The sequence below is a fragment of the Rhinolophus ferrumequinum genome, assembly GCF_004115265.2.
Source record: "Rhinolophus ferrumequinum isolate MPI-CBG mRhiFer1 chromosome 15 unlocalized genomic scaffold, mRhiFer1_v1.p scaffold_54_arrow_ctg1_1, whole genome shotgun sequence".
In the NCBI taxonomy this organism is placed as follows: Eukaryota; Metazoa; Chordata; class Mammalia; order Chiroptera; family Rhinolophidae; genus Rhinolophus; species Rhinolophus ferrumequinum.
In genome coordinates, this window is record NW_022680357.1 from 35,912 (window position 1) to 60,271 (window position 24,360).

The window sequence follows — 24,360 nt, forward strand, 5'->3', positions numbered from 1 at the left end:
GTAGCTGCAGCCACCCGCAGCCGCAGGACCGCAGGCGCGGGGCGGAGGAGGCCAGGCGCCCGGCGGACGCAGAGGACGGAGAGGCGGGGAGGGCAGCGACCGGGGCGCCCCAGCCTGCGGTGACCCGCGCTTGTCGGCCCTGCGGCCGCTGCTGTTCCAGGCTCGCAACGAAGCAGTGACACCCGTAGGCCGCGGCAGAGAAGCCCCGGGCCCAGAGAGCCCGAGCACCCCCACCCAGGGAGTCCTCCTGGGGCGCCCGGGTCCCACCGGTCAGCCCCGCGATGCAAGGGGCCACCTTGCCCTCTCTCTGCGCCCTGGTTAGGAAGGGGCACAGGGCTGAGATGGAGACTCCAGAGGCCAGAGCCGCTTTTACAGGCGGTCTGAAGGAAAAGGGACCAAGTCAGGGACAGACAATCAAAGAGCCAGGAAGACCAGCAATACCAGTGTGGGCCTTTATTGGGGTGTCGAGGTGGATAACACCAAGAAGGCGCAGAGCCTGAGGACTTGAAGGGTTCAGAGGCAGGATTTCAGGGTTTCTCGCAGACGCAGGCCTAGCTCTCTGGGCCAGGAGAAAAGCTTGGCGCTTACAGAGACTTCAGGAAGGCCTTATACTTGTCCAGGAAAGGGGCGCACAACGTTCTCAGCTGTTGCCGCAGCTCCTGCACAGCCCTGTCCCGCTCCTGCTCTTCTCCCACCACATGTTGCCTGTAATAGTTGACATAGAAGTTCACCCAGTCGTCCAGTACAGTCACCATGGCTTCTTCAGTGATTGGAGGGTCAGTGAAGACCTGGGGGGTGGGGAGGGTGGATAGTGTGGTCAGCAGTGTCATTCAGGAATAACCCACAAACCCGGACACCCTCTTCTCTCTGTATTCCCTGTCTCTAGTTGTTTCTATCAATTCCACCATTACTCTCTCTGCTCCGAATTATCCTCCCTTCTCTGCCCTCACCCACCACCATCTACCACCCCAGGCCTGTCCTTTGGAATAGAATGCCTGGCTTACCTGCTGATTCAGCAAAACATTAAATTCCTTCATTCCTGTGGAAATGAGATCTTTATTAGCCTGAAGAAGCGCCATCTGCCTGTGCAGAGAAAAACAATTTAAGTATCCTTTCCCCTCATCCCTGGGTATTTCCCCCAGTTCCCCACTCCCCCTAAAGATTCCTGGTAACCTGCAGGACGACTTCCCTCAGATACCTTTCAAACCCCGCCCTGATTTGAAACCACCTTCTACCAGGTTGGCTCACCTTCAGGTCGCAAGGTGCTTTCACCCACACTTTTCAGGATATGTATGTCCTTCTGTGCCAAGCTAGATGTAGGTGAGGAGTAAAGTGTCAGCCTCAGAGGGAAACGCCCTGCATCAGGGTCTGAAGGCGGGTGATAGGTCAAGCATGGGAGGGGAAAGGAGGGAGAGGCTTCCCTGAAGTTAGAAAGATAGCAAGGCTGGGAAACAACAGATAAGTGGCGAGACGCGGAGAACCAGACCAGGGACAGACCCTTGCCCTCTGCCCCGCACCCCACCATCCAGGCACCAAACGCTAACAAAACAAACATTACCTGACCCCATTTCATGACAGGCACTTTTAAATCATCACTACATTGTGATGGCAATTATTGTCCCAACACCTAGGTGATATATTAATAACAGTTTACATTATCTTTATCATTTATGCCAGGCACTGTTTCAAGCATCTGTTAAAGTATTTATCCTTATAAAATACCCTATTACGCAAGCAGTCACATTTTGCAAACGAGCCATCTGTAAGACATGAGGACTGAACTCCACCAGGCTGTGCTTTGCAAGGAGACATATTTACCTTGTTCTCTAATATATCATCAGGTATTCGACAAAACAGAAACATCTTTTTAAGTAGTTCCCTACTGTTTTCCAAATTTCAGAATTATCATGTACTGAGATACATGAAACAATACAAAAAAGGTGTATTTTATACTCAGAAAAGGTGATCATCTTTGCTCCCTCCCCCTACAAAGTAACCAGCATTAAAGATTTATTTCCTGTCACATCTTTCAGCACTCAAAAACCAACATTCATAGGCACCTATTAGACGTTTGTTGATTTGCTTTTTTGTTTATAGCATTTTCTTAGTTAACATATAGCAAAATTGATCTCTGTTTGGTGTGCAATTTATGAATTTTAATTCATAGATTCGTGTAACTACTACCACAGTCAGCATATAGAACATTTCCGTCGCCCCCAAAACTCCTTCATGTTCTCCCCTTGTAGTCACACCCAGTACCAGCCCTAAACCCTGCCAAGTGCTCATCTGTTCTCCACGACTACAGTTCAGTGTTCTGAGTATACCCTGTAGTGGCATCATGCAGTACGTAACCTTGAAGACCGGCGTCTTTCACTCACAGTAATACCCTTAATGTTCATCTGACTCGTTGCCAGTAGCAGTAAGTTGTTCCTTTTCATAGCTGAGTGTGCCTTGTGTGGATACCCCATAGTCTGTTTATTCATCCACCCACTGACGGACATCTAGACGACCTGCAGTTTGGGGCAAGCATGAATAAAGCTGCTATAAATATTTGTGTACAGATTTTTGTGTGAACATATTTTCATTTTTCTAGGGTAGAAAATATTTGTTACCACTAGGAGAAATAATTGCAATACTACCTAACAAAGAACATGTAAACTCTTATAGTTCCATGTTAAGACAACCCAGTTTTTCACATGGGCAAAAGCTTGGAACAGACACTTCACAAATAAGATATACAAATATGATAAGGACATGCAAAGACAATCAACATTATCACTTACCAGGGAAATGCAAATTAAAGCTACAATGTGATACAACTACATTCTCACTACAGTGACTAAAATTTTAAAAGACTATTTACGTGTCAGTGAGGATATGGGACAACCAGAATTCTCATGCATTGCTAGTGAGGGTGTAAAATGGTAGAACACTTTGGAAAACAATTTGGCAATTTTTTATAAAGTTCAACACAACCCAGCAATACCACTCCAAGGTGGAGTTTGTGAGGAATGAACATTCATGTCTATAAAAATACTTACAAGGTAATGTTTATAGCAGCTTTATTCATAATAACCCAAAACTGGAAATAAACTAAATGTCCAATAACCAGTGAGTGGATATACAAATTGTGGTATAATCACACAATGGAATACTACTCAGCAATAAAAAGGAACAGACTAATGGTACTTGTGACATGAGTGAATCTCAAAACCATTATGCTGAGGCAAAGAAGCCAGACACAAGAGACTATATACAGTATAATTTTATTCCTATAAAATCCTAGACTAGACAACAATGGTGATGAAAAGCAGGTCAGTGTTTACCTGGAATCAGAATACATGAGTGGAGATGAACATGCAAAGATGCCCGAGGGAACTTTTTGCAAATAATGGAAATATATGTATCTTGATTATAACGTGCATTTCCATACACTGTTAGGTATGTAAATTGGTAACACTTTTTAGAGGAATAATTTGACAACACTTGTTCTAATTAAAGTATACATACCCTTAATCCAGCGATTCTGCTTTGCTCTCTATTTTAAAGAAATATTCATAATCAGTGCTCAAAAAGGCCTATACAAGGAATTTACGATTCCGGTTTGTAATAATGAAAAGGCAGAATCAACCTAAATGTCCATTAATAGGGGGATCTTTATACAAACTACGTATGGCATATTCATGCTATGGCATGACATGCAGCTATGAAAATAAATGAGGTAGATACATCTGTGCTGATATGAAAAGATCTCAGACAAATGTGAGATGAACTACAGTAGAGAGGGCTACCCCAGGCTGCAATTGGGGGCCATGAGAGTGGGGCTTACATGTAAATCTCTCTCTCCCCCATCTACACGCCTCTCTCTCTCTCTCTCTCTCTCTATATATATATATATATATATATATATATATATATATATGTGTGTGTGTGTGTGTGTGTGTGTAGAGAGGGCTACCCCAGGCTGCAATTGGGGGCCATGAGAGTGGGGCTTACATGTAAATCTCTCTCTCCCCCATCTACACGCCTCTCTCTCTCTCTCTCTCTCTCTCTCTCTCTCTCTCTATATATATATATATATATATATATATATATATATATATGTGTGTGTGTGTGTGTGTGTGTGTGTTTAATGGTAAACAATATTTACTTCTGGGGATTGACTGGTATTTGTTGGGACACGTCAAAAAGGATAAATGTCAAGGGAGAGTTTGACCTTACTTATCTATATTATTGTTTGAATTATTTTACAGCAAGAATGTATCCTTCTGTTATTTAGTAATTCTTAAAAAGAATGCAAAATAAAAAAGAAAGAATAACTCTAAAGTCATTAGCCTCAGATTTAAATCCTGCCTCAGTGCCTACAGGAGTAGCAGCTGCTCACTAAATGTTTGCTGAATGACTACATGAATGCTTTTGCCATTTTCAGTTTTGTAAACTTGAACTCACTTCACAGACACAAGCCTGTGGTAGGTATTTGGCACCTGCCTTGGGCGGGGCACTGCTACAAGACCCTGGGAATAAACCAGTGCCAAGGTCAAGGGTCGCGGTCCTGCAGGGCGAGAGGACGGACGGCAGCAGCACCGACCTGGGACACAAAGGTTCCCCGGATGCTTCTTCCTTCTCCCCGTAACTGGAGGCTGCGGGGGCCCCAGGACCCGGCCACAGGGCCCCCACTGCTCCAGCGGCCTCGCCAGAAAATGCTACAGAGAACGAGGGTCGGAAGCGGCCCTGGGGTATCAGCGGCGGGGCCGGGGAGCCGAGAAGGAGCGTCCGCTTCCGGGTTCCCAAAGGCGGGAGGAAGGTTATCCCTGTGCAGCCGCCGTAGCGGCGCCGGAAACGTGCCCCGGCCACGTCGCGCGTCGCGCGCCGCGCATGCCTGGAGCAAGTGAGGAGGGATGGCCGAGCGTGCCGGCCCCACGGCTCCGCTCTGCTCCGAGCAGTTCGGCTCCCGGGCGGCCCGAGGCTGCTGCGCCGCTGCGGACGGGCGCCTGCAGTGGGAGGCCTGGGGGGGGCTCTCCGGGGCCTTTGAAGTGAAGCCCGAAGGGCGAGATGGGGGCGCAGGGGGTCCGCCGGGGCCCGCCTCACCGCTGGCCTCCCGGCTGCTGACCGTCTTCCTGCCCCAGGGCTTCCCGGAGAGCGTCAGCCCGGACTACCTGCCCTACCAGCTGTGGGATTCCGTGCAGGTCAGCGGGGCGCGGCCACCTGGGGCGGGCGGCCACCTGCCTCCCCGCCTGCAGACGGGATGGGTCCCAGGTCACACACCAAGGAGCGCCGGTGACAGACTTAGAGTCCCGTGCTCGCGCGCCCACTGCTCACCCGACTGCTTTCTTCCCCAGGCCTTCGCCTCCAGTCTCTCGGGCTCCCTGGCCACCCACGCGGTCCTCCTGGGCATCGGGGTGGGGGACGCGCAAGCCTCCGTTTCCGCTGCCACAGCCACCTGGCTGGTGAAAGGTAAGCCGGGCCCCGGGAGCCCGACCTGTCGCTGCTGCTCTCAGCCCTTCCGTCTCTCTGGCCTCCTCCTGTGAGCCCAGCCCCTCCTTGGCCCCTCGCCCCGTGTTCTGGCCGCTGATGTGTGTATTTACAGACCGATGCCTGATGAGGTCTGGGGGCCACGTCTCCCCAGTGCCTAGAAGAGTGCCTCGTACCCTGTTGATGAAAACACAAAATTCAGTGGAGTCAGTCTGACTTTTTTATTGGCTTTATCCAACTTTAATAGGCCTCCCAATGCCGGATGCCCTCGTCCCACTCGCCCCCCTTGCAGCCACCTCCATGCTGTTCAGTCCCTAAGTCATCTGGAGCCCACACCCCCTAAGCTAGCCGTCCCCTCGCTTTACCCTGGTCTCTGTGGAGAACTGCCCACGAGTGCTGTTACTGCATTAAAGTGCCGGGTGCCTGGGTTTGGGAAATTGGGGAAAATAAATCGTACTTGGTCTCCCGAGTAGGAGAGAGGAGATTCTGGGAAGACTCAAAGGCGGTTTAGATTCCCTGGGATACTGGATGGTGCGTAGTAACTCGAGTAGCCACTTGTTTAGTATGTACTGCTTTTTGAAAAGCCACTAATAAATAAAGGGACAGTTTGGTACCGTGGCCCTACAGGGTGGGGCAGGGAAGGGAAACTGCCATGTGTCTCCCATCAGCAGGACCATGGCCCCCCACTGCCCTCGGTGTCACACAGCTGTTACCATGTACATGCATGTACACGGAAACACTGCACTGTTTAGTGTGCGTTGCTTTAGAGCTATATGAGAAGTATATTGTGCTGTAGACAGTCTTCATGACTGACTTCTCACGTAAGATACTAGGATTCGTCTGTGCTGAGGTGAGCCCATTGGTTTTTCACAGCTGTCTACTAGGCCATTAAGTGAAAGGAAGGACCCGAATTGTTTTTGCTGATGAGTGTTTGCAGTATCCCTAGCCTTTTGCTTTTATGAGCAATGTTGTCAAGACCGTTTCTGGTCCGTGTCTCCTGGGTGCACACTGAGGAGCGGAGTCTGGGCACGTCTGGCCCCTTGATCCCGCTGGTCTGTCTAGAGCTTACCGGACCAGACAGCTCCCACGCAAATCAGCCATTTCGGTGCCAGGCCCCACAGGCCCAAGGCTTTTCCTCGTTCCTTCCTCATCAGTGCCTCTCTCCCCAGACTCAATGGGCATGCTGGGCCGCATCGTCTTTGCCTGGTGGAAGGGGTGAGTTTCTCTCCTGGTCAGAGACTTCTGGCCATTCCCACGGACCGTGGTCCCGTCTGTCTTAGCCCTGGCTGTATTGTCAGCACCCGCTCTCTCCGTCCAGTCTCCAGGGGAGGGGACTTTCAGCAGTGACATCATTAGAGCCAAGGAGTCTTTCGTTACAGGACCCAGTACAGGTGGCTCACCACAGGTCCCCTGGCATTGAAGCCACAGCCATTGCTCTGACCAGATGTGCCTTCAGGAGCACTGGTCTGCCACTGGCTTCCTGTCACCACGTGTCCTCTGTGTGCTTGTTGAAAGAAGCCTGGAGGGACAGTGCTTGGAAGGAATGACGTTACTCCAGAGGCTACTGTGCTGGTTCAGGCGCTTCGTCAGCCCCTGCTGAGGGAGACCGTACTTCCCACGTGGAAGACCAGGGTCCTTCCCACGTGCGATCACTGTCACTGGGCCCCGAGGGACTGAGCATCTGCTGCCTGCCGCCTCCTCGAGTCAGTGCTGGGCAGCCCCAGGAGTGGTTTCTATCTGCCAGTTACTGTGGTCATTAAGTTAAGAGAGACAGCTTATGCGATTGCTTCACACATTGCATGGCACCCAGTAGGTGCTCAGTAAACATTCGCTGCTGTTAACACTTCCCGTTGCCTCATAAGCTCCCTGTATGTCTTGTCTAATTCTCATAACAACTTTGTGGAGTAGGATTGAAGGTGTACATTTTACAGATGTGAAGCAAACCTACGATGGCAGTTACCCACATCCCACAGCTTGTAACCAGTGAGGTGGGATTTGAACCTGAAGCCTGTAGTCTGTCCGTGGTATCAGGCTGCGTTATTGGGCAGAGCCCTAGACCAGGCCCACGTGTCCCCACAGGCCCGCCTTTGTTTGCTATGTGGCCCATTCCCCACCCAGGAGCGCCCCCTTTTCCTCAGGAGAGTTCAGATGAAGGGTCAGGGCCAACGCTGCCCTGGGGCCGCCACGTCTCCCGCGTTGGGGCCTTGGAGAAGCAGCCCAAGGTGTCTGTGCGTGGGTCGGGGAGGAGAAGCTGCCGTCCGCGTGCTGTGTAATAGGAGCACACCAGGCCTGGAGGTCAGAGCCTGGCTCTTTCTCTTTCTCTTGCCCTTACCCCCCACTCCCCACGGGACCCAAGGGAAGTCCTATGCTTTCTCTCAGTAGTTAGCTATGAAATGCAGGGGGGTTACACTAAATGTTGTGTTTACCAGTCCAAAATATGTGGACTGCTTGCTGGGTACCCTTGAAGCAGGAGAAGAAGAGGGGAGATGGCAGGGGAAGCCAGGGCTAGCGTCTGTCAGCGGAGAGCAGGAAAATGGGGAGCAGCCATAGGCAGTGTTTTCCCTTGGTGTGTGTGTCACGGGTTAGGAAGGGGAGAACACTCAATGGCCACCGGAGGTCCTCCCAGCTCACAGGGACATTTCAGGCAGTAGTGACAGGGTGCTGGGGCAGATGTCTGGCTGGGGTGTGGGTTTTCTGAGCCCTTCAGACCGTACCATGGCCTAAGGGTGGCCTGGACTGCCCGCAGGGGGCTTTCTCCTTCAATCTAATTGCAAACCAGACTCTCCTCCCCGACAGGAGCAAGCTGGACTGTAATGCCAAGCAGTGGAGGTGAGCCGGGCCTCGGAGGAGGGGGCTCTGCGTCGGGAAGGCCCCACCCCTGACATCTAACCTCCGATCCTTCCCGCAGGCTTTTTGCCGACATCCTCAACGACGCAGCCATGTTCCTGGAGATTATGGCGCCCATGTACCCGATCAGTTTCACTGTGATCATTTGCATCAGCAACCTGGCCAAGGTACCTGGGCCCCAAGACATCTGCCTGGTGCTGTGTGGGCTCAGCCTGCACCCGGAGGAATGAAAACGTTCAGATGTTTCTGCTCCGATGCAGCAGTTTCTTGTGTTCCTTCTCCAGCCATACAGCCCGTGGTGTCAGATAGTCAGTCAGAGGCAGTGCCAAGAGCCACGGCACGTGAGGGTGCCCGGAGCGGGGAGAAGGGGTGCTCTGTGGTCAGCATCTGGGGCGCAGCTCCCGGATTCCTCTCGTTCTTTCAGTAAGCTATTTACTGATGTCTGCCTCGTGTTTGGCACAGAATGTGCCCACCCCCGCCCCCAGCTCTAGGTATTCCAGATGAGAAGCAGAGGGGCAAGAGGTACAGCGGGAAGTCTGGCCTAGGGAGGAGGTGCAGAAAGTCCTCCCGTGGGTCTGGGTCCTGACGGACGAGTTGAAGGTGCAAGGAGGTTATTCTGAGCAGATAGAGCTGCATGGTCATGGTCTGGTGGCGAGACAGCACAGGTCACGGGGTGAGGCTGTGGGGACACGCGAGGCACACGCGAGCCCTTCCTCTGCCAGGCCTGTCCTCGCAGTTCCTTCAGGCTGGCCGCCTCCAGGGGGGACGTGGAAGCCAACATGGTTCGCTGAAGACCTAGGCCTGTCTTCACAGGGTGAGTGCCTGGCGCAGGGAGGAGTCCTAAGGCAACGTACGACCCTCCCCCAGGCCCGTCCGTTCAGAAGCCCGTTAAAGCCGTGTTCCTCACACGTGTTCCTCACACTGCCGCTGTCTCACGTGCAGCGGGTCTTTGTGGAGGAGGATGTTCAGCTGCGTTGGTCCGGGCACTCAGTGCCACGAGCACCCTTTCCCCTCAGGGCAGGAAGCCCCAGAAAAAAACCACTGGTAGCTGTGGACCACATTTCAAATCTGCCACATTTCAAATCTGCCACATTTCAAATCTGCCACTTTTCAAATTCTGCTCTGAACACCACCTGCGGCCTCAGTCTCTTCACTTGAGGGATAACATGGCCACGACCTTCATCCTCTTCCCCCCCTCTCCACCTCAGCCCGACCCTCTCTAGAGTTCTCGTTTCGGTGACCAGCACCTCTGTTCCCCAGGTACACCAGCCCAAAGCCCGGCGGTCATCCATGTCTCCTCCTCCCCCTTCACCTGTCACCTCAGCCATATCCCCACTCGGTTCTGTTATTTCCCCTCCTGACTCTCCAGTCCATTCATCCTCCGTCCCCGTGCCACCTGGCGGTTCCTCGATGCAGAAAGAGCACAGTCGCTTCCTATGTAGGCTCCCGCTCCCGCTCTCACTCCTCTGCAGTCCTCGTGGAGCAGCCTATGGTCCTTGTAAGAGGGACATCAGACCCGGTCACGTCCCCGCCCATTGCTCTTAGGATAAAGACCTTCACAAGGCTGGGGAGGTTCCATGTGGTCAGTGCCTAAATCTGTGCCTGACATCTAAGATTTGATCAGTAGGCGATGAATGAAGGGGGTCAGGGACGGTCCCCAATGAGCTTGACCGTCCTGCATCTCGGAGGGAGAGACCGGGTGTCCTGGGAGATGAGGCAGCAGCGTGGGCTTTGAACTGGCCTGGAGGCGTGGATGGGCCTTTGCTGGGCAGTCAGAGCGTGGAGTCAGTTCCAGGCAGGTGGGGAGTAAGCAGACTGGGCCCAGGAGCTGTGCGAGGGGAGGCTGCGGCCAAAGGGACGTTAGGGCTGGGACTTCTGGGCTCGGGGTTCTCTGGGCCTCCATCTTGGGGAAGGAAGTGAGTGTCCTTGGGGCTGGGTCCACAGGGTCAGATTGCAGGCAGAACGTGAGTTTTCTCCTAGAACAGGGCGGGCAGGGGTCATGGACCCAGCGGAAGAGCCGGTGAGAACAAAAGACCAGGGACGGCGTCCAGGGTTTTGCTGTGGGGTCGCCTGAGGCCTGGTTTTCTTGAGCTGGTTTAGCTGTTTGCGTGGCTCGCCCACAGAAGCGTCCGTGTTGGCACAGCTCGTGGCCACTCAGACTTTTACTCTCCCCTCTCCCACGCAGTGCATTGTGAGCGTGGCTGGCGGGGCCACTCGGGCTGCACTGACCATGCACCAGGCCCGGAGAAACAACATGGCCGACGTGTCAGCCAAGGACAGCAGCCAGGTGAGCAGCCGGAATGGGAGGGATGGCAGCGCGTCAGGCCAGGTCACTGGAGGAGTGTGGAGAGAAGCACCCGAGTGCTCCTGGGTCCCCCGGACGCGTCCCCCGTCTCAGGAACTGTAGGTTGTTAGGGAAGGAGAAGGAAGCACACCGCAGGCCTGGCTCCTCCTAACCCCTCAGCCCTCCCCCAACCCCAGCTGTGTTTCTAAGGCTCCAGGCTTCCCTCAGTGCACAGATGCAGTGACACCTCCCAGGGGCGACCTGGGCTTACGTGCAGCCCCATAGCAGACCCAGGCTTTATTACCACTGACTGGCTGCTGGAAGTGACTGTTCCCACCTGGGGAAGAGGTGGTCCCTCTGCTCCTGAGCTCCCCCGGCTTCCGGTGCCCAGTTTACTGTCACACCCCCACAGCCATCCCCGGTCAGGGTGGCAGGGTAAGAAAAGCTCTCCAGCCGCACACCCCTTAGTGCCAGGACCAAATCTCCTGGGGAGCACAGTAGTAGGGGTACCAGCCCAGACTCCTCCCTCATGGGGAGGTGGAGCCGGCAGCTTGGGGTCCTTTCCCCTGGGGTGAGCTCAGCCAGGCGATCTCAAGCCATCAGAGGGATCTAACAACATTGATTCTCCAGGGAAGAGGTTTAGATCTTGTGCCTTTCTTCCTAGGTCATTCCTTGACCAGTTACTGCATACCAAGGGGCTTTTTAAACCACGACACAAAAATACTTCCCCACTCTAGATATTTACTTGCCTGAGCGTGGGGCTACTTAGGTGACTCTTGCAAACAAAGGAGACATGTTTCAAGGGCATTGTATTTACCGGGGCAGGATGGGCAGATGAAGCAAGCAGATGATATCTTTTAAATGACAGCTCACTCACTAAAAATGTTAAAAATTTACGAGGCTCCCTCATCAGTGTAGGAAGCACTGGGAGACTCTGGGACAGGGAGGAGCGTGTGAAAGGGACTCAAGATTATTCGGTCTGGCCTGGAAGGGAGCCCTGCAGCTCCCAACCCCTCTGCCGTTTCCCAGGAGACGCTGGTGAACCTGGCAGGGCTCCTCATTAGCCTCTTGTTGCTTCCCCTGGTGTCGGATTGCCCCAGGTAAGTCGAGGGCAAGCACTGGGTGGGGTGCCCGGGGGGCCTCTGCCCCTATTGACCACCTCACTCTCTCACTTCAGCTTCAGCCTCGGCTGTTTCTTCCTCCTCACTGCCCTCCACATCTACGCCAACTACCGGGCAGTCCGAGCCCTTGTTATAGAGACCTTGAATGAAGGCCGGCTCTGGCTGGTTCTGAAGCACTTCCTTCAGAGGGGGGAGGTACTAGACCCCACTTCAGCCAATCAGATGGAGCCACTGTGGACAGGTGACCCAGCCCCGTTTTCCAGTCCTGTGTCTCTCCATCTGTCCCCTGCCTGGGATTCCTGACTTCCCACTTCCCACAGGTTTCTGGCAGTGTCTGTCTCTCTCCCTGGGGGTCCCCCTACATCGCTTGATCTCCAGGTAAGTACCCAGTGTTTCCCACTCATCACTACTAGCACCCACTACCCAGACATGCATGTTATCCCCTTACACGCTGGCCTTCCCACCAGGCTGCACCTGTGCTCTAGGTTTTTCTAGGACCAGTCAGCAGGAGTGCTTGAGGGCAGCAGGGTGGGTGACATACGAGGTATGATCAAACACTATGGTGAATGTTAAAATTTTAAAAATTTATTATAGTGAAAGACACGTTGCCATTAATCCCCCTCAAAATACACCTCCTCACTTCAAACACACTTATCCCAACATTCTTGCCACTTTCTGAAGCAGTTCTGGAAGTCCTCTTTCGTGAGTGTCTCTAGTTGCACTGGCGTGGCTGCCTCGATGTCCTGAACCATTTAACTTGGGGGAAGAGCCAGAAGTCGCACGGTGTCAGATCCACAGAATAAGGTGGGTGAGGACACACATAATGTTCTTATTTGACAGAAATTGCCCTAGCGGAAGCAGTGAGTGACACGGAACGTTGTCATGGTGGAGGATGATTTACGGCACACTTTAAAACACACCTTCTCTCAAGTGTAGCTCACATCTGACTGACTGCACCAAACAACTTGAAACTTGTCACACATTGTTACTAAGGTTCCGATGTGTAGCTTCCCATGTTGAAGATCCCTGCCTTTCTGTTAGGTGGCACTCGGCAGCAGCATTCACTGTATTTTGTGATCACAACAAAGATTCCGTGTCACACATCGCTTATGGTATATGGCAAAGACATTATGTGTGTCCTCCTCCACCTTATTCACTGGATCTGGAACCGTGCGACTTCTGGCTCTTCACCAAAGTCAAAGCAACCGTGAAAGGCAAACATTTTGAATTGATTCAGGACATGGAGGCAGCCACAACAGCGCAACTAAAGACAATCACGAAAGAGGGCTCCCCAAACTGCTTCAGAAAGTGGCAAGAACGATGGGTAAGTGTGTTCTAAGCGAGGGGGAGTATCCTGAGGGGGATTCATGCATGGCAACGTGTGTTTTCCTATAATACATTTTTGTAAACTTGCTCTGTGTGTTTTGATCATACCTTGTAGACTAGATTTAAAGGATATATTTGTTGGATGAAGGAGGAATGGGTGGGTGAGGCGAATGATGACTAGATGCGGGAAGAAACGAAGGCCGGCTGTCAGCTGCATGAGCACAGCTAAAGGACAGACGGGAAGTGTGGACATTAGGGTTAGCGGGCCACTGCGCAGCTGATGGGATGCTTGCTCCTCCCTTGGCTTCCCCTCCCCCACTGCCCTCTCCTTTCCTTCAGTGTCTCTGAGCTGCAGCAGCTGGTGGACGGGCACCAAGAACCCTACCTTCTCCATTGGGACCAGCCGCAAAGTAAGTGCCATGTCCTCCCAGCCTTGGACTTGCCCTCCTGGGCTCAGCCTCATTCTTGTAGCTCCAGGGCCATAAGCCCTGGACAGGCCCTGGACCACTTGGAGTCTGTGTTCTGTTCCGAGGGGATCTTAGACTGAGGCGTTGCAGGTGCGTGCCCCAGGGAAATGTACTTCTCCCCTCTGCAACATGGAGCTGACAATACCTGCCTTGCTACCTGCAGTGTTTTGTGAGGATCAAAACCCAGTTAATCCAATCGGTTCCTGACCTTTGATTACCTCAGGGGAACCACTTTTTTCTCCCATCGGGAGTCATCTCTTCATGGAAAGAGTACTAAAGTTTATTGGTCTGCTGGTCGTGTGGCAAAAGTGCTTATTCTCACTGGCCATTAAAGACCTGCAGAGGAAACCACCTCAGTGAGCTGCTGTGAAACTGCAATGGGAAACTGGGTGTTTCAGTTTGGTCAGAGCACTGGGGAGCAGCAGAAGGGGGTGTTGGAAAGGAATGCGTGAGAGGTGGCCTTCCACGCCAGGCCAAGGTCTCGGGGCAGACGGGAATGAAGCAGGGTGGTAGAGTTAAGTGTGTGGGGAGGTGGCTTGCAAAGGTACCAGTCTGTCCCTGGGTCTCCAGACCAGGTGCAGGTGGTTCTGAGCCACAAGGCTGGCCCTGAGACCGTCCTGAGGGCAGCCACACACGGGCTGGTGCTTGGAGCCCTGCAGGGAGAGGGGCCGCTCCCAGCAGAGCTGGAGAAACTGAGGCACCGAGTACGAGCAGGTAAGAGCTTCCTAACCTACACTGCTGAGGATTTAAAGTGGGGTGGAGAGAGGATGGACTCTGCTTGGCTGGGGGACCCGAGCTGGTTCTACACCCTCTCCAGGTCCTGAGAAAGAGAGCTGGGTCGTCGTCAAGGAGACACACCAAGTGTTGGACAAGCTATTCCCAAAGTTCTTGAAAGGTAATATCCAGAAGGCTCCCTGGCCTCTGACGCCTGGTCCCCAGGGGCCCTTCCTGCCCCCTCCCCTGCCCTCTACCTGGGAGGGGGTAGACCCGGGTTCTCTCTGTGAGCTAAGTCTGGGCCTCAGTTTCCCCGTCTGCAGGATGGAGGGTCACAATGGTCCCTGAGGCTGTCAGTGTTGACAGTCTGTAATGCCAGTTGGCTGAAGGACAGGAAGTGAGGGCACTTCCACAAATGACCAGTGCTAATCTTTTATTTAGCAGCTGCTCCTTTTCAGCCTTTTCCACGTGCTGGTTCTGAATTCTTGCTGCAATCAGATTAGGTTTTAGCCTCATTTTATGCCAGAGGTGACCCAGCAGAGGCAAGGCATAGGGCACAGAGCCTGTACCCAACCTGCCGCTCCTTTACCCGTCTCCAGGGTCAGCCCAGACTCCTCCCTTAGTCCCCCTGTGACCTCCCTAGGACTGCAGGACGCGGGCTGGAAGACTGAGAAGCACCAGCTGGAAGTGGATGAGTGGAGGGCCACGTGGCTCCCATCTCCAGAGAAGAAGGTCTTGTGAGCAGCTGACGGAGGCCAGGCCCCCGCCCAGGAGCCTGAAGCAAGGACGATGGGCCCCAGCAGGCCATGGGAAGGCAGCTTTATTTTCACTTAGGGGAGCTGCTGCGACAGGTTGACCAGGCCGCATAGGAAGTAACTGCCAGGCACATGGGCTGGGTGCCCGGGAGAGACCAGGCAGGGAGGAGCACCAGGGCCTCCCTCCTCCCACCCGCACTTGCGAGGTTGACCCTGCCTGGCTGGGCCCGCGGCGTCCCTCACGGTCAGCCTCAGGCGTAAAAGCCCCAGAGGAACGTGGCCACAGCCATCATAAGCAGCGCGTTCAGGTTGACTACACGGGCCCAACGCGGGTGCTCGCTGATGTCCTCCAGCCGCTGGGCGTTGGCCGCTGCCTCCTCCGGGGTGGGCAGTGGGACCCTGCCCTCCCTCCTGCTGGTCATTCCGCAGAACCACAGCAGGCACTGGCGGAGCTGGCCTGGTACCCGGGACTGGGCCTCTGCACAAGTAGAGGCTACAGTTAGAGGGGCTTGGCCCTGCCCACCCCTCGCCCCCGGGCCGGGGCAGTGCCTTACCCTCCATGTCCACTGCCAGTTCAGGGCGCCCGTTCTGGACGGGCGCCGAGGTGGGGCCTTCCTGCCCGTCAGCGTCCAGGTCCTCCCGCTCCTCCTTGCTGTGCCGGAGACTGAACACCAGGCGATGGAGCTGGGTAGTGGACGCAGGGGCTGAGCGGGCGGTGTGCTCCCCGCCCACCCTGAGGTCCTGCCCACATGGCATTTCCCACACCCAGCCCAGGTCTTCCTACAAGTAGCCCAGGTCAGCCGACCTTCCATGGCTGCCCTTTGCCCTCAGGCTAAACCCGAGCTCCTCCCTGGGTTTGGAAAGCTCAGCCTCTTTGGCTCCTCCTACACTCAGAATTGGACTCTCGTTTGGTCCTAACACAGTTCTCCCCATTGCCTTCCCCCCACTTCACCTGTGGAATCCTGCCCCCTCAAAGCGCCCTGGGGCATCTGCCCTGTGGCACAGAACCAAACCCTTCCGTGGGCTTTTAAGATGGTATCCAGTTCCTCTCGGGCACCAGTCAGATCTGTGTTTTGAGTCCCAACAGCCATGCCAAGGACTTCGGGGGGCTTTAGTCACCTCCCCCACAATCTTCAAGCTACCTCCCCCAAACCATCTCAGATAAATGTCATTAAGTAAAAACACTGTTTGCAAATGCATCTTCTAACTGGACCCCCAGGCTGCCCTCACCAGCCCTCAATATACAGAATGAAGCCTCTCCCCTGGGCATTCCTGGAAGGAGACTGGCAAACGCAGTGGACAGGCCTGCCCTAGCCACAAGGTACGTGGTCGATGCCCCTCCGGAGGGCGGCGCTTACGTGCTTGCGCGGGATGGGCGCTGTGCACAGGGAGACCACCAGGGTGAGGAGGCCAGAGCAGACGAACAGCACGATGGCGAAGTAGAGGTAATGCACGCGGCACAGGAGCGCAGGGCACGCGGAGGGCCTGACGCAGCTGCCAGACCCAAAGGAGAACTCGGGAATGAGGCGCGCCAGACCCATCAGCAGGCCGCCGATCAGTCCCCAGAAGGCGCCCTGCGGGGGGGGGGGGGGGGGGGGGGGGGGGGGGAAGGACATCAGCCTGCTGCGATGCCCTTGCCCTGCCCCAGGCTCAGCCTGTACTCACGCTCACCTTCTCATTGACCCGGGGCACGAAGAGCGCCAGCACGAAGACCGCGGACACGGGCGGTGCCAAGTAGCTGGAGATGGCCTGGATGTAGTCAAAAAGCTGCCCGCCCTGCGCCGCCTGCACCACGGGCAGCCAGGCCACCGACACGGCCACGATGAACACCACCCAGAGCCTGCGGCGGGCGGCCATCAGGAAATTCCACCCGGGTCCCCCAACGCCCCCTAATTCTACCAGTGCTCCGTGCCCCCACCCCGGGATGACGGGGGCAGGAGATGGGAAACCCAGGCCGCACCGTCCTACGAGCAGCAGCTCGCGGTCGCCTGCGCGGGGCCGCAGGCGCGTGTAGATGTCCATGGTGAAGAGTGTGCTGCTGCTGTTAAAGATGGACGCCAGCGAGGACATGAGCGCGGCCAGCATGACCGCCAGCATGAGTCCGCGCAGACCTGTGGGCCGACGGGAGCCGTGAGTCCCAGGCCACCAGGTCTCCCGGGAGGATGCGGGCTTGGCGATGGGTGATTCCTCCCGGCCGCAGTCTCCGCAACGTGCCCGCGCCTGCGGGCGGGCCACCTGAGTGCCCGTCCTCACCGTTGGGCATGAGCTTCACGACGAGCCGCGGGTAGGCGATGTTGGAGCAGCCCACCTCTGTGCCGCACACGCGCTTGCACACCTCCGGCACTACACACGCCACCTCGTCTGCGGGGAGGAGGGCACAACTGCTAGTGGGGACTGGGAATTCTAACGAAAATGAGATGGGACCCCTGGTGGGAGGTGGGACTGGGGGAACGGATTCCGGAATCTTAGGACGGTCACGGGAATGGGAGGCAGGCACCTGGATCCTTGCACAAGAAGGGTCTGGATGGGGCACAGACAGGATTCGGTCGGGGCTGGGGTGCAGAAGTTACCCGGGTACAGGATGCGGCTGATCATTCCCGGCATGACCATGAGGAACATGGGCAGCAGCTTCAAGTAGCCGCACAGGATGCAGCCCGCCTTGATGTGGGTCAGGTTCTTCCCCGCCAGGCAGCGCTGCACAATGACCTGTACGAGGGCCGTTCAGCTGCCTGCGTCCAGTCCAGGCTACCTCCCCGCCTCAGGCCTTGCCTCACTCGCCGCTCTAATTCAGGCCCTGCCTGGCTCAGCGTGGCCCCACCCAGGCCCCCCGGGTTTAGCTTTGGTCCCGCCCACAGGCCACGCCCATTTCAGCTACGCCCACAGCGGTTCTGGTTCTGCCCCGGCCTCGCCCCCCCCCCCCCACCGCCCCCTGTCCCCCTCGCAAGTCTGACCCCACACCTGGTCGCTGCACCAGTACCAGCCTGAGACGATGGTAAGCCCCAGGAGCAGCGCAGGCCACGGCAGGTCGCCTGTCACAGGGTCCCGGAGCAGATGGTAGGAGTCGGGCCGGGGTCGATAACAGATGCTGGAGATGTTGCCCACGGCAGGATCCTCGGACACCGTCAGCGACGTCATTGCCCCCAAGTATTTGTCGAAAAGCCCCGAATACCCGCCCACCTCGTGGAAAGCTGTGCGGGGAAAGAATTCAAGGGACCCAGCGTCCGCGCCACGACCCTCCCTAATACCCACTTGCCTGAGACGCGCCATGTCCCAGCTCCCAGGGTCAGAGGCCTGCGACCGTCGACCTCCGCGCTCCCTCCCCCATTGGGACATACCGTAACCCATGAGGATGAAGGCCCCCCCGAGAATGACGAAGGTCTGCACGGTATCCGTATACATCAGCGCTGCCAGCCCTCCTGCAACGGGCCTGGGTCAGTGGGGACAGCCCAGACAGGCTGTTCCCGGATAAGACGGTGTCTTTGTGCGAATGTGAAAAAGGTGCCCCTTCCTGGAGAACAAATTTCAAAACGACGGCCCGTTCTCCGGCTCATGCACTCCGGCCACAGAAGCAGGACTTGGCGAGCAGAGTATGGATGAGTGACGCTCCTCGCACATCTCCCGAGCCCGCTCCCTTCCCTAAAGCCCCTGCCACGGCCACCTGTCACCGTGTAGATCATGGTGATGCCCAGCAGCGCAATGACAGAGGCGTAGATGTTCCAGCCCAGAGCCTGTTGAATGAATACCGCCCCGGAGAACATGTCCACCTTGGAGAAAGGAGCAAGCACACAGGTCAAGACCCAAGCGCCAGGGCAGGGACCCAGGTCCCCTTCCTGCCCAGACCACGACTCTGTGTGGCCACGCCTCAAAGGTTCCCTCATTTTCCGATGGCCTGGCTTTCCTGGGTCCCATCCACTGTGGCCCGGGTCCCAGAAATCAATGCCTTCTAGGCCCTGCCTCCATCGTAATCTTACGCCTACTTCTTGGCCCGGCCCCCTCCCAGGCTTTTGAGACCTCCGCACGGTGGCCCCGCCCTTCCAGGCCCCAGTCCCGCACGCCGCAAGAGCGCACCGAAATCTTGGTGAAGATGTACAGAAAAAGCGAGAGCACGGACAGGTAGAGGCGAATACGTTGGCCGCCGAAGCGCTTGCGCAGGTACTGCGGCATCGTAATGACGCCCGCGGTCAGGTACACCGGCGCGAAGAGCCACCCGAGTAGCAGTACCACAAACAGCGCCTGCGGGCACAGCGCGACAGCTGAGGGTGACTCCCTGTCTGAGATGCTGCCCTGAGCGCTTCCACCCCCCACCCTCCCATCCCACCCCTCCCCACCCCCCCACCCCCCACACACCCCCCCGCCCCGAGGGTACCAAAGACCTTCTCTTCCTGAACGTGCTGCTGTAGAGGCAGCGTCGAGTCTGGGGCCCAGAGGACACAAATACTGACGATATCCCTGGGCCCTGGGCATTAAGGGACAGGTTCTTGACACCCTCTTGGACCTTTACCTGGAGCCATCCTTGGTCTCTCAGGCCATAACCCCTGGCCAGTCCCTCCCAAAACGGTTTCAGCCCTCCACCCCAAGCACATGAATCAAAGTACAGGCCCCTCAGACTGACCCCAGCCTCTGCCAGGAAGGGCTGCTTCCACTCTCCTCTCCACCCACCAAAACCATCCGAGTTCAGCTCAGAGGCCTCCTCCTCCAGGAAGCCCTGAGCTCCAAGCCCTGGTCTCCCCAGCCCTGGGTGGCGGCCCTCAGTCCCAAGGTTTGGCTCCCTTTCACTTCTGCAAGGGGCTTTAACTTGAGAGCCCCACAGGCCACAGCTCCAGAGAGAATCAGAACAAGCACTTCACCATCTTTGAGGCTGGTCAGCCCACTTCACAGAGGAGTAAACCAAGGCCACACAGGGTAGATAGAGGCTGGTCCAGATCCACACAGCAAATTATGAGCGAGGCCTACCCCTACTCTAAAAGTGGTAATTTCCTACATCCCCTACCTCCATGCTGGATGTGTGCCCCTCACATGAAACCCAACCCACCCCACAACTGGGAAGTCCCTCCTCCAGTCTCACGTCCCCTTGGCCTGGAGCCCCCCCACCGCGCCCCCGGGGTGTGACCCTTCCATGGGTTCCTGCTGGGGTGGGGGTTACTATCCAAAAGGGGGCCTCACGTTCCATTCAAATCCAGCCACAGCCAAGCCGCTTGCAGCGCCAGTCCCTGCCAGGCCCACGAAGTGGCCACTGCCAATGTTGCTGGCAAAGAGAGAGGCTCCGACCTGGTGGCCAGAGGTGTGGGTGAGCCAGGCTGCCTCGCTCGGCCCTTCCCACGCTGCGGCCAAGCCTCTCTCACCGGCCACCACACCATGCTCCGTCCAGCCAGGAAGTAGCCACCTACAGTGCCTCTGTTGGTTCTGTACATGGACTGGGGGACAGGGGTTGGGGGAGACCTAGGGTCAGTGCATGTCTTTGGACCTCATTAGCTTCCTGAACACATTCCTCAGCCTTGTTCTGGGCTGACGATTAACCAGTGCTCAGCGCCCCACCCCGCAAACTTCCCAGCACCCAGAGCGTTCAAGGCCCGAACCTGCTGTCCAGCCACCCAAGCCTGAGCATGGCCGGATTGGGGCTGTCTTTCCTAGGGACCTTGGATCAGGCCTGTGGGCTTCCGTCAGCCCTAGTGCAGATGGGGGAACAGAAGCCTCACTTGGAATGCCGACCTTGATGAAAATACTAGCCCAATCCAAAGGTGGGACGACAGTGCTGGCTGGCACTCCCTGAGGCTGTCAAGACTTGCTTGCCCCCAAGCCCAGTTTCTCCCTCAGAGATCCAGCACTTACTGCCACCTGGGATCTCCCTGAGACTTTCCCCCTACGCCCCAGAAACCTGGCCCCAGCAGCACCCCTTTGACTTCTCACCCACAAGCCAACACCGATGACCAGCAGGAAATAAGCAGCAATGACCAGTATGTCGGCAGGGTTGTCGATCAGGACGCTCTGACTCCCCAGCCCGGGTGCCAATCCTGCCTCTGTGTGTTCCTCCATTCTGTCCAGGAACTGCCCCTCAAGGGAACAATCTCTGGATTCTCCCAGGGGAGGGATTAATGGTTACCTCAGGGGCAGTGAGCTGACAAATCCCCCAGGCCTTGGTCCCCCCTCTCCAGCTTTGTTTAGCTGAATCAGGTCACATCAAGGCCGAAGGCTGGTCCTGGGGAGGTGGACCCTTTCAAGTTCAGGAGCACTCCTTCCTGGGCCTCAGTCCCTACCCCGTCCCCAGTGCCGCAAGCTCAAAATCACTTCTTTCACCCCCTAAAAATGCCTACCTGACCTACGGGCCTGACGAAGCTAGCCCCTTGGTTCTGACTAATCCACAGGGATCATTTCCAAACACTGACATCGTCACTTAGCTGCTCAGAAACCCTCCACATAGCCCACCTTTCCCTCGCTCCTGCATTGGAATCTGGAGTTTCCTTCCGTTTCCTTCCCGCTCCCTTGCTCTTTTCAGCCCATATATTTGTGTGCCCCAAACTGCTGCGTGAGTTGTGCCTTCTGCATAAGGGCCTCCTGGACCCCCAAATGGCCAACTCCTACTCACCTTCAGTGCCCAGCCCATGTCACTTCTTCAGGAAAGCCTTCTCTGACTTTTCTGATACAGTTCTGAGAACATTCTACAGTCCTTGTCTGGGACCAGGCCACCTCTCCAGTAACTTAGAAACTCCCCAAGAACAGAAAATGATCTGATTTATCCTTGGGTACAAGAAGGGAGGGGATTGATACATAGCTGTACCTCTCCCTTTCTTCTAGAAATGACCAGAATTGGATGGCTGACTACGGCAGTAGGGTTCATGCCTACAATGGGGAAAAGAGAACATTTTAGGAGAATATCGTGAGTTATGTTTAAGGAGTGTCTTAGTTTGGGTACCTTCAAAAGTAGACCCTACAATGAGAATTGGAGCACAAAGACTTTCCAGGGGAGGTGAGCCCAGTAAGGACTGTGGAGGAGTAGGGAATTGAGACAAAGCAAAGGGAAACGCCAATAAAGATTGTGCAGACCAACAAGTTCCCACTGTGAACAGCTGGAACCCAGTCGCAATGGAGAACACACCTGAGAACTGACCCTCACAGGGCCAGGAACCTGGGGTGTTTATCCACTAATTCCTGTCTCTAACTGGTGGGCGATTAGGAAACCTCCCCTCCCACTTCAGGCCCGCTGGGTACAGGAGCACACGCCTTCCCCCTGAGGGCACCCTCAGCAGCTCAGGAAGCAGCTGGGGAGAATGGGTGTCTGGGCACTGCCTACACAGGCCTTCCCTGACGACGTCTGCTGGGCCAAGCAGATAAGGGCAGGACATCCAGTGTCTGCTTCAGGGGCTGATGAAGTGCCTGAGAGGAATTCAGTATCAGAGGATACATTGGGAGTATAGGCTCTGTCATGCAGGGTGTTATGCGGGGTCTCTGGTCCTGCTCCTCACACTAGAACGCAGGACATGGGGCCAAAAAGGAACATCCATGGAGCCATGGATAGGGGAGTCATACCACTATATTCTCTCTGGTGGCTGGGCTGGAGACACAGGAAGCAGGAGCCACACGATCCGCAGCCTGCCATTTGCTTCTCTGCCAACCAAACAACCTCGCTTGCTAACTGCAATCCGCGCTTGCTATCCGCGCTCAGCCACGGTAGTTATATCAGTGGCCGATGGAGAACTGGTTACAGCTGATGGCCAACCAGTCACAGCTGATGGCCATTTACTACCTGAGCCAGCACCTTTCCACGTGAGTCCGAGAGCCTGGAAACTGCTCTCCTGGCTCTGTCCCCACAGCTCTTAAAATCTGTGTGCTCTCACGGGGGCCAGTTGCACCTGCTTCCTCTATGACCGAATCTCCTGCTGCTCTCCCCCTTGCTCGCTCGAATCCAGCCACACTGGACTCCTTTCCTTTCTCCCAACATGCCGGTCTCCCCGTACCTCCTGGCCTTTGTACTTGCCGCTTCCTCTGCCTGGAATGCTCTCCTCAGGCTCTTTTCCTGGTTGGTTCTTTCTCTTAGACGTCACAATTGCACAGAGGCATTCTCCGACTATGTGGTAAAGTAACCCCTTCCCCAACTTCTCTTAGTTTTCTATTTTCTTCCTTCTCATCTTTGCGCCTTTCTTCCTTGTTCCTTCCTTCATTAACAAATTTTTACTGAGCCTTTACCACATGCTGGATGCCATTCTAGACCCTAGAGAGACAATGTTATCTGACAAACATGTCCTCTGACAAATAAGCTGTCAGGAGCTTGCAGTCCAGTCTCAGAAACAGACATTAACAAGCAACAACTAAACGCGTATTTGCAATAGTGACAAGTGCTGTGAAGGAGTAGGGCGGGGCTGTCGGGCCAGTTCCATTACTTCATCACACTCGTCACCTGTGCACTTTTTTGTCCTCTGTCTCCCCTACTACACTTCAGTTCCACAAGGGCAAGGAGCATGTCTGCTTGGTCCCCTGTGGACTGCCCAGCACCTGGCATGGAGCCTGGCACAGTCAGTGTTCAATAAACACTTTGGGAATGAATGGAGACGGGGGCCTGGGCAGACCCCGGGACAGGAGCTTGAGACAGAGAAGGACCTAGGGCTCTGCCTGAGGCAAGGGCAGACGACACCTCACCTGTCTCTTGCCCACACATGCTCTGCTTGGCTGTTGGCTCTCTCGCTCTTCCTCAAGCTGAAAGGGGCTCTGAGGATCCATTTCCATCCTCAAAGGTCCCTATAATTTGGATCCAGGAGTCCATGCCCCCTCCCTGGGGAACTGCAGGGTCCAAGGTGAAGGTTCTGGGGCTCAGAATGGGCCCCAGGGCTCGGAGATTCAGATGGAGCCTGAGCTCCACACCTAAAACCCTCTGGCCCCACCCCTCTCTTCTGGGGCTTAGCTCAGGTGTCACTTGCTCCAGGAAGTGTTCCTTGACTCCCAGGCTGGCTCCTCTGGCTCCCAGGGCTTCCCTCAGTCACTGCCCTGACCACACCGAGTGTCACTCTCTGCCTAGGGGAGATGTTATGAGCCGGTACTGGTAAGAGGGATCTCTGCTTTAGTGCCTAGATCCAAAGGGTGGGCATACACTGGCATTTCTGGACAGAGCCCCACTTCTGAAGGTCTTACAGGGAGGGGAAAAAATCTGGAAACCAGGCAAGATGGCAGAGGTGGAGGAAATTGGGAAGGGAATAGATTAAGTCCTTATTTCAAGAATATAGATCGGGCCGGCCCAGTGGCTCAGGCGGTTGGAGCTCCATGCTCCTAATTCCAAAGGCTGCCGGTTCTATTCCCACATGGGCCAGTGGGCTCTCAACCACAAGGTTGCCGGTTCGACTCCCTCAAGGGATGGTGGGCTGCGCCCCCTGCAACTAAGATTGAAA

The 24,360-nt window shown here is 55.5% G+C and overlaps 3 protein-coding genes across 6 annotated transcripts; 1 reads left to right on the plus strand and 2 right to left on the minus strand.

The window, feature by feature from the left end:
• Window positions 1–438: 438 nt before the first annotated feature.
• AHSP (alpha hemoglobin stabilizing protein) lies at window positions 439–1,363 on the minus strand. 2 transcript variants are annotated; one of them, XM_033102011.1, is made up of 3 exons: window positions 1,249–1,363; window positions 1,005–1,083; window positions 439–788 (listed from the first exon to the last, which is right to left on the minus strand). In XM_033102011.1, the coding sequence occupies exons 2-3, from the start codon at window positions 1,077–1,079 to the stop codon at window positions 585–587; spliced, it is 279 nt and encodes a 92-aa protein (XP_032957902.1). In that variant the 5' UTR covers window positions 1,080–1,083; window positions 1,249–1,363; the 3' UTR covers window positions 439–584. The 2 variants fall into 2 exon arrangements, with proteins under 2 accessions (XP_032957902.1, XP_032957903.1); XM_033102012.1 differs by having other exon boundaries at window positions 1,005–1,079; window positions 1,249–1,313.
• Window positions 1,364–4,841: 3,478 nt separating this feature from the next.
• RUSF1 (RUS family member 1) lies at window positions 4,842–14,991 on the plus strand. 2 transcript variants are annotated; one of them, XM_033101694.1, is made up of 13 exons: window positions 4,845–5,186; window positions 5,340–5,454; window positions 6,642–6,687; window positions 8,269–8,301; window positions 8,381–8,486; window positions 10,505–10,606; window positions 11,633–11,703; window positions 11,781–11,965; window positions 12,045–12,102; window positions 13,390–13,460; window positions 14,088–14,231; window positions 14,335–14,412; window positions 14,875–14,991. In XM_033101694.1, the coding sequence occupies exons 1-13, from the start codon at window positions 4,899–4,901 to the stop codon at window positions 14,970–14,972; spliced, it is 1,395 nt and encodes a 464-aa protein (XP_032957585.1). In that variant the 5' UTR covers window positions 4,845–4,898; the 3' UTR covers window positions 14,973–14,991. The 2 variants fall into 2 exon arrangements, with proteins under 2 accessions (XP_032957586.1, XP_032957585.1); XM_033101695.1 differs by lacking the exon at window positions 8,269–8,301 and having other exon boundaries at window positions 4,842–5,186.
• A 13-nt stretch (window positions 14,992–15,004) lies between these two features.
• SLC5A2 (solute carrier family 5 member 2) lies at window positions 15,005–24,286 on the minus strand. 2 transcript variants are annotated; one of them, XM_033101697.1, is made up of 15 exons: window positions 22,939–24,286; window positions 20,894–21,823; window positions 20,329–20,400; window positions 20,150–20,254; window positions 19,055–19,219; window positions 18,645–18,750; window positions 18,322–18,402; window positions 17,945–18,174; window positions 17,557–17,692; window positions 17,240–17,347; window positions 16,947–17,097; window positions 16,658–16,826; window positions 16,345–16,560; window positions 15,541–15,670; window positions 15,094–15,464 (listed from the first exon to the last, which is right to left on the minus strand). In XM_033101697.1, the coding sequence occupies exons 2-15, from the start codon at window positions 21,017–21,019 to the stop codon at window positions 15,238–15,240; spliced, it is 2,022 nt and encodes a 673-aa protein (XP_032957588.1). In that variant the 5' UTR covers window positions 21,020–21,823; window positions 22,939–24,286; the 3' UTR covers window positions 15,094–15,237. The 2 variants fall into 2 exon arrangements, with proteins under 2 accessions (XP_032957587.1, XP_032957588.1); XM_033101696.1 differs by lacking the exons at window positions 19,055–19,219; window positions 20,150–20,254; window positions 20,329–20,400; window positions 20,894–21,823; window positions 22,939–24,286 and having other exon boundaries at window positions 15,005–15,670; window positions 16,658–17,097; window positions 17,945–18,402; window positions 18,645–19,027.
• Window positions 24,287–24,360: the final 74 nt, after the last annotated feature.

What these genes read in the sequence shown, in the direction of transcription:
- AHSP (XM_033102011.1), bottom strand. Translation starts at nt 1,079, where the DNA reads ATGGCGCTTCTTCAGGCTAATAAAGATCTCATTTCCACAGGAATGAAG. An exon ending in ATGTTTTGCTGAATCAGCAG is followed by an intron (nt 789 to 1,004) that starts GTAAGCCAGGCA and finishes CCCACCCCCCAG; the next exon opens with GTCTTCACTGACCCTCCAAT.
- RUSF1 (XM_033101694.1), top strand. Translation starts at nt 4,899, where the DNA reads ATGGCCGAGCGTGCCGGCCCCACGGCTCCGCTCTGCTCCGAGCAGTTC. An exon ending in AGCCACCTGGCTGGTGAAAG is followed by an intron (nt 5,455 to 6,641) that starts GTAAGCCGGGCC and finishes CTCTCTCCCCAG; the next exon opens with ACTCAATGGGCATGCTGGGC. An exon ending in ATTCCCAAAGTTCTTGAAAG is followed by an intron (nt 14,413 to 14,874) that starts GTAATATCCAGA and finishes TGACCTCCCTAG; the next exon opens with GACTGCAGGACGCGGGCTGG.
- SLC5A2 (XM_033101696.1), bottom strand. Translation starts at nt 18,864, where the DNA reads ATGAGGGAACCTTTGAGGCGTGGCCACACAGAGTCGTGGTCTGGGCAG. An exon ending in CATGATCTACACGGTGACAG is followed by an intron (nt 18,403 to 18,644) that starts GTGGCCGTGGCA and finishes GGCCCGTTGCAG; the next exon opens with GAGGGCTGGCAGCGCTGATG. An exon ending in CGCCCATCCCGCGCAAGCAC is followed by an intron (nt 15,671 to 16,344) that starts GTAAGCGCCGCC and finishes TCCACTACCCAG; the next exon opens with CTCCATCGCCTGGTGTTCAG.